This window comes from Fulmarus glacialis, unplaced genomic scaffold (assembly GCF_000690835.1).
Source record: "Fulmarus glacialis isolate BGI_N327 unplaced genomic scaffold, ASM69083v1 scaffold30477, whole genome shotgun sequence".
NCBI lineage: Eukaryota > Metazoa > Chordata > Aves > Procellariiformes > Procellariidae > Fulmarus > Fulmarus glacialis.
Window position 1 is genome coordinate 19,232 of NW_009223065.1, and position 11,162 is coordinate 30,393.

The 11,162-nt window shown below is 47.0% G+C and overlaps 1 protein-coding gene across 1 annotated transcript in view; it reads right to left on the reverse strand.

The window, feature by feature from the left end:
• Positions 1-1,910: 1,910 nt before the first annotated feature.
• The window catches only part of LOC104079595 (D-beta-hydroxybutyrate dehydrogenase, mitochondrial-like), a gene marked incomplete at its 5' end in the record, with an annotated part of 13,310 nt that continues 4,058 nt past the window's right edge, over positions 1,911-11,162 (reverse strand). Inside the window, 3 exons of the mRNA XM_009581680.1 lie at positions 1,911-2,392; positions 4,078-4,230; positions 8,265-8,406. Coding sequence (XP_009579975.1) covers positions 1,911-2,392; positions 4,078-4,230; positions 8,265-8,406 — 777 coding nt within the window. The remainder of the gene's footprint in view (positions 2,393-4,077; positions 4,231-8,264; positions 8,407-11,162) is intronic.

Here is an 11,162-nt window from a genome sequence, read left to right on the forward strand (position 1 = left end):
ACCTCCTTAATTACTGAGCCCAAATAAATCCCAACCTCAGATTCAAAGGAGGTGGGAAAACCAATGTAGAAATGAGCACTGGAAACAGAGACATGTGCTTTACAAATCTCACAGTTTATTTTTCTCTCTGTGCAAATCAGTGCTACTTAACATTACTCACATTTCACAGTGCAGGGGGCAGAAGTGATTACAACACCGCTTAAGCTGCAGTTCAGTGGGATCATTCTGGGTCCTGGATCCCAGGCAATCTCCATGTGCCGATGATCTGGAACAGAAAAGAACTGCACGGCCAGCATTTCCAGTAGTTATTACTTGTAATACAAGCTACCTCCACAGCATCTCCAAGGGAAGCCCGCTTTCCTCCTCAGGCATCACGGCTGCATGCAGACTCCAAGCATTTATGCAAGCAGCATATAAAAAGTTTATGGCACAGTTTCCAAGTCAGAGCTAGCAGAGACAGATGAAGAAAGAGCAAACGATAAGCTCTTTTCATAGCCACTTAATCTCACATAGGACAAAACAGAACAAAGTTTAGCAGTGGAAGGGAAAGCTGGTCCCTAGAGTAAGATGGTAGGGTCACAGCCTGGCCAGCAGCGCCCGCAGCCTGCTGGCTGCTCTGCTAGTGGTCACCACTGGGACAGAGGGAACGGAGCATGAAGCCAGGCAGCCCCAGCACTTGGAAAAATGATTGAAATCCCTGTATACGGCCAACAGAAGACACCCTTGGGGATACTATGCAAAAGTAGCTCATGTATCAGTTATGAGGAGGTTCTCTGAGGAGACAATCATGTGTGACATGGAAATTTCATTGTGCGATATTAAAAAAAAAGAAATGTGTCACTTAAAGCACCCTTCCAGAGGTCATAGTCAGGCCACACTGGCTGCTCAGTGCCCCGTCACTGTTCAAGTGCAGAGAGGATAAAACCAAAAAACTGATTTGGGAAAGCAAGAGGAGCTCCCTCACCAGCAAGAGGGAGCCTAGCATAGGACAGTGACATGAGGGAAGCAGGGGCTTGGCTGGACAGTGTCTGTACCACAGTTGAGTAGTTCAAGCACCAGTACCTAAGGCAGCAGTCAGAGGGCCAAATTTGTTTCCTACATCAGATCCAACCCTGTCCCACAAAGCTCATCAGCAGTGGGTGGAGAGAGGCTGCAAGCCCCAGCATCCACAGGGAGTGACTGAGGGATGGCTCAGACCTCTCTCATTATTAAAAGGGCTTTTCTCTGCCCAGCCTGTCCACAGTTGCTGGCTCTGGCACCTCCTGGCCACAGTGCCAGGAGGGATGAACCCTTCTTTGCAGGGATTTGACCCCCCTGAGCTAGGTAATGAGGCTGTTTAGAGGCAGTTTTGCTGTTTTCCTGGAAAGAGCAGACAGTCACAGTGCAGCAGAGCTTACTAGCACTATCACGAAATCAATGGAAGGCTGTGACTGACTCATTTTCAATCAAATGGAAAACTCTGCTTGTTTCCCATTTTAGTTTCTCCCTTCGAGACATCTCATAGCAACAGTTTTGCTCTGCTATTAGCAGCCTGTCCTTGAAAGGAAGAGCAAGAGCCCATTAATGAGCCAAATTTATCACTGGGGGAACTCTGCTGACCTAATTACACCAGCCACATATTTGACCCAATATGTTAACCTTCCTCTGCCTCCTCCACAGTTAAAAGGAAAACACCTTTCAACTTTAATCAGGACAGCAAGGAATACAAAGAGCAAGAATTAGGAAAAAAACCGAAAAAGCCATGCTGTTCTCAGCATCCCACAACAAAGACTTGAAGCCATAACTCAAAGTGAAAGCACACGTATCTACAGGCGAGATGCATCAGCAATGGGTGCAGAACAGCCCTGGCTAAGTCAGCTCTAACCTGTGCGTATGTACGAGCACTGGAAGGATGCCTGAAGGACGGCCGTTTACAGGGTGGCTCCGGGGATGTAAAGCCAGTCGGCAATGGCAGTGGGCAGGTGAGTCATGACTTGCAGCCTCACCCACCAGTAGGGCTCCATGGGATTGTAACGGTTGTTCGGGCACGGGGAAGTGAGTGCATCGGTGATGTCATTCAAGACCAGAGACATGTCCTTCAGGCCACTGTTAACAAAGGACTTCATCAGGGCCACATGGCGAGTGAAATACTCCCTCCCATAGTCCTCCCGCACAGTGTCGCTGGCTCCACTCCACAGTGCCTCAGCCTGTTTGTCGATGCTGTCTGCTGTCAGGATGCCTGTTGCTGCCACGAAGTTACTAGGCTCAATGAGGATGACTCTGACATCCCAGCGGTACATCTCCTGCCGGAGGCAGTCGGAGAAGGCTGCCACCCCAAACTTGGAAATGCAATAGCAGGAGCGAGATGGACTCACCATCCGTCCCAACATGCTTGTGGTATTCACCACACGGCCTAGAGAGAAAAGAGCGGGGAGAGATGATGGGCTGCAGAAGAAGCAGCCAGAACATCCCAGTAAAAAGGTGTTTTGTTGGATGATGCTGATCTGTAAACCCTGAATCTTGGAAAAGCATCCAAATCCCCTGTCAAGGAGCCTTTCCCTCCTGACTCAAGCAAGGCTAGCCCCTGCTCTGACCTCCTCCATGGAGGATGATACACATGCCTGCCTCTGTATTAAAAAGGATTTACAAAGCATACAAGACATTTCCCTCCTAATTTCCTAGTGAAGCACCCAGATCTTCTGAGGCTACTAGCTGTGTGCTCTCACATCAGTGTGCCCCACTCCTGCGTCTTGCTAGAGAAGCTAGGTCCCAGCTAGCAGTGTTACGAGCTGGAAAGCACACAACACAGCATGATGCCATACAAACGTTCTGGTTCTTTCTGTAAGCACAACAGCTCATCTGCAGCCAATCTGCATAACACAGCTACATGCTTCTAGACCCAAGCTGGATGGCAGAGAACCAGTAGAGGTTTCTCTGAACCTGCAGCATGAGCAGCACAGCCTGGCCAGTAGTGCCTTGAGTGCTACGTGCCTGGGACAAAGAGAGAGGAGACTTGACGTGCTGCTGTCTATGGGGCAGCAAAGAGCAATTATCCTAACTCTTACCAGCAGCCCATGCCAGCCCGATTGCAGAGCTCTGGCAGCTTCTGTTAGATCATGCACTGCCTATGGGCAGTGACAGCAGTGGTCACTCCTCTGTGGGTGGCTCCGTCCTTCCCCAAGACAAGATGTGTGCAATTGTGGTTTCAGATGCACTTACAAACAGGCCCTTGAAATCTCACCAGCTATTTTTACAGAGAGGATTTTCACAGCTGTGGAGCATGACACCCTTCTGCAGCTTGAAATTTCAGCTGAGAAACAAGTGGGCAGCTCTGCTCTTTTCATTCCAGACCTAAGTGCAGCTTGGAGGGACTGTGAGAACCACCTGCTGACCTGATGGCTAAGCTACCTTTTGTAGTGAGATGGGGCTTGTTTAGCGGGTACTTGCTTTCTGGAAATGGTATCTGAGCAATCTTCTCAACATAACTACTTTCTGTCCTCACAGAACACACAGCTGTTCCAGCATTCTCCCACACATGCTAAATAAAGAAGCTCTTCAGAGTTCTGCTCATACGTATCTTTTTTTTTTAATATAAAACAAAGACTTTTGATAATACTGTTGTCTTGTAAGATATCTAAAATGGCTGTTATTGACTCTCATTCATTCCACCACTACCACTCTGCAATCACCTGTGAATTGAATACCATGAAGGGAGAAGATTCAGTTATCCAAACATAAGCACTTGGTGGACTCTGGAGGCCAGGATTATCTCGTCTGGCCTCCAGTCACTTTTCCTAAAGGTGGCCTGGAGTCCTGTGTCATATCTGCCAGCGCTGCACGAAGGTCTCTGATATCCTGGGATGTTTAAGATAGCACCTGCTGTGTAGGTGCCCCGACTGCCCCAAGAGTGGCCTGTACTACCAAATGCTTACACAGCATGTTGAACCCTGCTGTCTAGTTTGCCTGCATGCCTCAGATACCCTCCTTGGACTGCACAGGCATTCCTCGAAGCACAGTCTGGGTCATGATTTTTAGCTACATCTCTTTGCTGTGCTGCAAAAGCTCTCTCTGAGTCTTGCCACACTGCCCAGCATGTACCTTTAGCTCTGCGAATGAGGGGCAGGAAAGCTTTCGTCACCCTCACGGTGCCCCACAGGTTGATCTCTGCCACCTTCTTGTAGTTGTCTAAACTTGCAAATTCCACCTCTCCAAAGGTCGAGACGCCAGCATTGTTCACCAGGCCCCACAGACCTGCCAACAAACACATGGTTAAAGAGTGGAATGAGGAAGAGTGTCGCAGAGAAGAAGCCTTCCTTGTTGTTCAAAGTAACCCAACCCCTTGACAAAGAACTGGGCACTTTTGTAGAAAAAAGTTGTAGAGAAAAACCCAGCAAGGAGATGAAATGGTATACCAGAAGTGAAGCCAGTGGGGCTTGTTTGGAACATCAGGGAGAGTGATGGGGTCACACAAGCATTGCCTCCCTGAATGTCTCCTCTAAGGTCAAATGCCGCCTTGGGGCTTTGTACGGCTGGATCTGGCTGACCCTCTTTTATGCCTCCTGTCAGTCCCAGGTTTGTCTTCACTCAGTGACTTTATCATGGCTTTTGCAATTTGGAGGGGGCTGGACTTTCCCTCAATTAAAAAAAAAAAAAAGGAAGGAAAACAAATATCTTGGATTTCTAAATCCCCTTCACAACTCTGACTCACTGTTTTGGAGAGTGCATGCTATTGATCTGCAAGTTCATGGCCCAGTTAACAGCTGCTGTATTTTAGCCCAGGTATTTGGTTTCCCTCAACCCTAACTATAGCAGAAGATGGCAAACTTACAACCAATCCTTAAAACTACTAGAATTTAAAAATGAACATCTTTTGTGCATGCAGTCCTGTCAAAATTAAATTGACTGGACTTATCAAGAGCTTCTGCACTGAGCCTTACATGTCCAGGACTTAGCAGGTCACTGGGGACTTGACCCTTCAAAGTGATTACTGCATGAGTCCCAGTGGCAAACATTTGTAGGACTGAGTCTGTACTTTGTGAATTTGTTGAAGCACAGGACTATGCAGCCATAAACTGCAGAAAGAACAAACAGAAGAGCTGGAACAAGATAACAGAGTTGCTCCTCATTAGATGTCCTACCATACACCATGGTTATTTTTCACGTCTAAGTACTCAGTTGGAGTCGGGGCCCCTTTCTACTCCCTGACCTTCCTATTACCACCAAGAACAAACACAGGGCTAAGAAGGAGTCTTCATGTCCAGGGAGCTCTGACATTGCTATCAAAAGCACCCACATCATGCCACCCTGTTGATAAAGCTTACCAAGCTCTCTCTCAAAATTTTTTTGGCTGTTTGCCCTGCCTCTGCTCCATAGCCTCCCTGCCCTGACGTATGAAAGTCTTTAAATAACTTCCAGCCTGTATTTATTCATGGTCAGATAGTAACCATGTATTGTACCGAAGACAGGCCTCTAAGCAAATTGCAATATTCTACCATTGCCCAATAAATACCAATGGAATTTATCCTCCTGGTGCATTTAAAAACACCAACATGCCCTTGCTAGATTGGCTTTCTACTCTCACACTGGTCCTAGTAACCCTGCCCCATTCCCAGCTAAGTTAGGTTTCCATGAATGCTGTTGACCAGCCGTGTATAGCAGACCAGAGAAGGTCATGTCCTACCCAGTGATAACAATGCATTAACAATTCCCTCATGCTCTGTCCCAGAACGGATTTGCCTATTATAGCTGCCACCATTCCCACATCTCCCAGCTCTCACACGGTGATCCCAGCATCCCTTTTGCCCTGCACACCTGTCTCTGACAGACGGTGGTGAATATTGCTCCAGTTGACTGGCCTGCAGATCTATCCTCTGCCAGAAAAACCCTTTCCCAATCCCCACTGGGCCACAACAGCCCCAGGGGCTGTTTGGGATAACAGCTAAGTAGTGGCCTGCAGGAAAAGCCAAGAAAACATCTTGCTCACCTATCCCTATTTCTGTTTCTATTAATTCAAGTTTCTAAATGTTGCAGTCAGGTAGTTTTACTCCTGCTCTGCCCAAGATCTCCTGCCTGTCCCTGCTGTACGTACTGAAGCTCCCAGCTTTAATGGGTCAAGATAACTCTGAAATTCACACGCATCTGGCAGATAGCACAGCATCTCAGCCTCAATGGGATCCCCTGCGCTGCTGCAAAGCAGGCTCTAATCGCTAGCAGGAGGACCGTGGAAACAGGGCATCTGATGGTGTAATCTCACCAGTAACAAGAAGCTATGCAGAGCAAATTTGGCAGGGATTTACCAAAGACCACAAGAGACTTACACTGTTAGTCCCAAACTGACCTCTGCAGAATACTCCTGATTCTTAATTTCTCTACAACAATTTCCCATTTCTTGGGTTACAAGGTAAGACTCAGGGACATCCATGAAAACATTATTTACAATAGTTCTTTCCTGGAATTTCATTGCTCACCGATCAGGTCATGTTACTTATAGAACAAAGTGCTGATAGGTACCTGGTCACAGGGCTGTTTGCTGGACAGTGGTGTGTTTATTGAGCAGAGCCTTATCACCATTATTTCTTTAGTGTCAACAACACAGTGGGAACTGCATAAGATTGAAAACAAACAGGCACTCCTATTGAAATGAGTTTAGCCTTATGTACACAGCACAGGGAGAAGAGGTATAAATGTACAGCGCAAGAACTGTTCTGCGCTAGCTCCTCTGGGGCCACACCTCTGTGCAAGGCACTTCAGTCTCAATAGTGTCTATGTTCCAGCACTTATTTATTGAGCACTATTTATTGGCAAACCCCAAACCTCAGTCACACTGATGGGCCTAAAAAGAAGCCTTTGTTGCTTTGCACGCTATGCTGGAGCAAACAACTACAGGATAAGGCCCTCAAGAGCAGGAGGAACCGGTCCTACTTGCTGATCAAGGTTGCAAGACTTCTCTGTCCCTGCTACACACACGGCTTTGCAAACACTGCTGCATTTATAGAAGCAAAAGAGCTGTTCCCTTACAAGCTTTCACTCAGTGGGAGATGGCTCTGTGCCACCACTGCTGTTGCTGAGTTCTTCAGGAAAAGCTTTAGAAGCTGTGAAATGTGTGACGAGGGCTGGGTGATTGTGTAGGAAGAAAAATCATGCAAGAGAACATGTGTGGGATCAGAGCTTGTACGTAACTCGGTTACATTTCATATGCTTGTTTTAGGAGGAAGGGTGTGCTCACTTAATTTGCATGAAGATTAGAGCTATTGTTATTTACTAGCTTTATACTTGCTGTGAACAAAGACACACCCATGGCAGTCTCATCCAAGCTTCAAGAGGAGCAACTACCCTCCAACCACACGGCCCTTAAGTCCTGGAGCCACAGATGTGAAACTTCAGTCCACCCTCAGCCTGGGCCTACAGCTGCTGTCCAGCTTGCTACTTGCACAGAGGCTGCAGATAAACCTATGCAGGGCAAGAAGCCTCACAACTTCACCACATGGGAAGAGTTTAGGTGGTGTCACACCAGGCTCCAACTATAAGCTCACATCCCACTGCCAAACCACTTCCAAGAAGGAAAGAAACATGCAGAAGGGACTTCTATCTTCTTTCACATGCTCTTAGGGTCCATGAGCTGGACTTGCATTTAAGGTGGCATATGGATTACAGTGGTCTATGCCAAGCCCACCCTGGATCCTGCCTCACGTCACCTCTTGGATGTTGCATGGCAAACTGAAAGCATGGATTGACCTCGCTGAAGAATAATCCAGGTTTGGGGGCAGGTCAGTTTTGTGCTCCAGCTCAGCACTCAGTTACACCAACAGGTTGTACCAGCACAGCAGAGGGAACAGCAATAAGCAGCCAGTGCCCATCACCGCTTCACTAGCAGCGTCACTACAGAAAGGTCTGTGTGAGCCAGGCTGCAGCAGGAGCACCAGGAGGGGATCAGGCTCTGGCCATCCTATGCCCTTCACAGACACTCAAGGAAAAAGACACAGGCTCCTGTGGGCTTGCTGCCACTCATCACTTTTTATGGGATGTAGAGTTAGAGCCTAATCCTCCAGCCAGTCTTGGTCTCTTTCCATGTGGCTGGCACATCAACAGCAAGACAATTCTCCTCACTGAGCGGGGTACAGCAGTGCCTGACTGCCAGCCACACACTGTCACAGGCCTCCAGGCTCATTAACCCTCTTTTGGTGGTGCAGAGAGGGAACGACCAGTGCATGGCCTGCTCTGTCGGAAGCGTTCTGTGAGCACTACAAAAAGCCAGTTGTACTGGAAATTCAAAGATCTCCACATACCTTTCTCTGGCTCCTTCAGGGACCTCTTCACAAAATCCACAGCCCGAGCCACCTCCTGGTCACTGCACACATCCATCTGTAGCACATTCATGCGATCTGACTTCATATTCTTCAGCTCCCTGGCTCCGTCCCCATTCTCGTCCTGTTCAGCAGAAAAGAAAGATGTCCCGCTAAGATGGACAAGGAACAGTAATGCAGCTTGGGGCCAGGCATGTTCACATGGACAGGAAATAGAAGCTATTGAAATTGCACACAGAGGTGTAAACCTGGTGCACAAATAAGCACACAAGCCACACGAACCAGCGTGCAATCCACAGCCATCTTCCTATTCCCTCCCGCACAGCTCCTAAATCTGCATCAGTGACCCACTGCTCTGAAGGACCACAAAGCCCCTGCTGTTAGCTCCTTGCATGAAGGGTTTCACATCCATAACACTGTGAAATACTGTGCCAGGCTGGCATAATCGTGGCTGACTCTCCACTGCCTCAGTCTCCATGCTCTGCAGGTAACATAGCAAACACTTGTACAGAAATCAGAGTCAGATTTTCTAGGCTTAAAAGCAAAAGGCTAATTAGGCACTGTACTCACGTCATCCCAAAATATTCCCTGGCTTCTAATGAAACAGTATTGTCAGACCACTTTGAAAACAAGACAGCAGGGTCACCTTTCGCATGCCTAACAGCAAATAGTCTGATGCTACAGGATACAGCAGGAAACATTTACAACTGAACCTATGTAATAATAATATTTTGCTCTTACTACACAGCAGAACGGGATGCCCAGGAATATATGCACAGTGGAGATCTGCCACACAACAACAAGATTACAGACATGAGGAATGAAAGGAGGAGATTCTGGCTGAGGAAGCAAGAACAAGTCTTTTTTTTCACACTATAGATAATAAGAACATAATGGCTCTGCTTTCCTTTCCATCCTTTTCCATTCTTTCCTCTTTCCCACCTGCCCCCACCCCCCCCGCTATCATTAGAGATTCTGTTACTATTGGGGGGGGTGTTGGGGGTGTTTAGTCAAACATAAACAGAGTTCAAATTCCAAATTTTTCCTCGTCACTTCCAGACAGGATTGCTGCCTAAGCCTTACAGCCTTACTCAGGTGGTATATAACAAATAAAAGTGAAAAGAGCACAGATTAGCCATGCAGTTCCACAGCAGGCTCGAGATTTAATTCACCCAACTACTCCCTGAATCACAGGCTCTGCCTCACTAGGGAGGAAGAAGTTATGAATTGGTGAGTCACCATGCCTGGCTGCCACTTTTCCTTTAGCACTTGATACCAACTCCCACAGGACAAGGGCAAACAAGGTGAGCAACCCTCCCACAGTCACCTGCTCAGCTGCCTCTGCAGCCAGGCTGATGTAAAAAACATGCAACCGCTTAATTTTTCTATATGTATCTCAGGCTATTTAATGAATATAGTACACAACATCTCATCTCCACCTTCAGTCCACTGAACAATGATGTGTAATGAAGGAAAAGAGCTGCGATGTCCATCACAGCCTTGAGCAAAACAGGATCTCTTAAAAATCAATATATAGTTACACCAGCATTATGACAATAGTAGGAATGAGTTGCTGGCCCCATGGCTGCATATCATTTCAAAACTGACTTATTTCCAGGTATGACAAAAACAGCAAATAAAGACTTGAAGCTTTTCTAATGCACATCGAACATGGTGACATGCTGTGTCTAGCCGTCTTACCTAGCCACAAAAAGAATCTCTGAAAGTGGCGTCACAAGTAGTTAATAAGTCACCAAAATATTATATTCCCTTTGAAACGGGTGAGGGTTGTGTGATGCCTCACTGTATTTCTGGAAGATGCTCTTGCATCTCACTGAGTTATACAAAGCAACTTTCAGCTACTTAACAGTGAATAAAGTGGAGCTAATTCAGCTTGTAAAGAAATTTACTGTATCTATATAGAAACAAAAACATAACTATATCTGTACTCAAGTACCAGTTGTCATTTCAGAGCACTGAAAACACCTTTCCTACATGTTTTTTAATCTTTCATAATCCTTATAAACTAAACAAGAAATATTTCCACTTTTTTGAGAAACAAAATTATAGGGCAGCAACTTAAAAATCCAGTATAAATGGTCTGTATTATTCATATTGAAATGAATTTTCCCCTGTCACCAATGCAACTCAATCTGCAAAGTTACCTTCCCAGCTACAATTTATTCATTGTTGACAAAACATACTGATTTTGGAAGACTGACTTCAACATGCAGTATCAACTGGAACAACTTTTTCATAGTTGCAGACACCACCTCAGCCACTACTTAAATGTAAAACAAATTGCTTCACTCTTATGTCCAGAAATCCTCTTCACAAATAAAGCAGCCATGTATTTTTATGGAAAGAAGCAAACATCATCGTATGTCCTGTGGTCTTCAGGGGCTGTAAGCACATTCCCTGTTCAGACACCCCCATGGTACTTCCTCCTTGTTTTTTAAATGGTAGATTTGCTGGCTGGGAAAATACCTGGAGTGGTTCCCGTGGGAGCAGCCATGCTGTCCTCCCTGGGATGGCCTTCATGGCCTTGGGACTCACCAGCAGGAGCCACACAGCAGTGTGAGTCGAGCGGGGTCCTGGCTGCAATGGCCCAACTGCTCCTGCAAAACCTCTCTCCCCCTCCCTTTGCTGTCACTTCTTTTTGCCTGATTTTTGTCCTCTCAGGGAACTTCCCAGCTTCCCCTTCCCAGTTCCATCAGAGTTGAAAGCCGCCTGCTCCAGCCCAGCCTGCTGCCCAAGTGCTCTCCAGAGAGGCCTTCAGAGGGACTTTGCCTTTTCCTCCCAGCTCTCTCATTTCCCCCGGTTATCCTGCCCTCGCAGCCCCGCATGGCTCCAGCTGCCCACCCCACCCTCCGCCTGGCA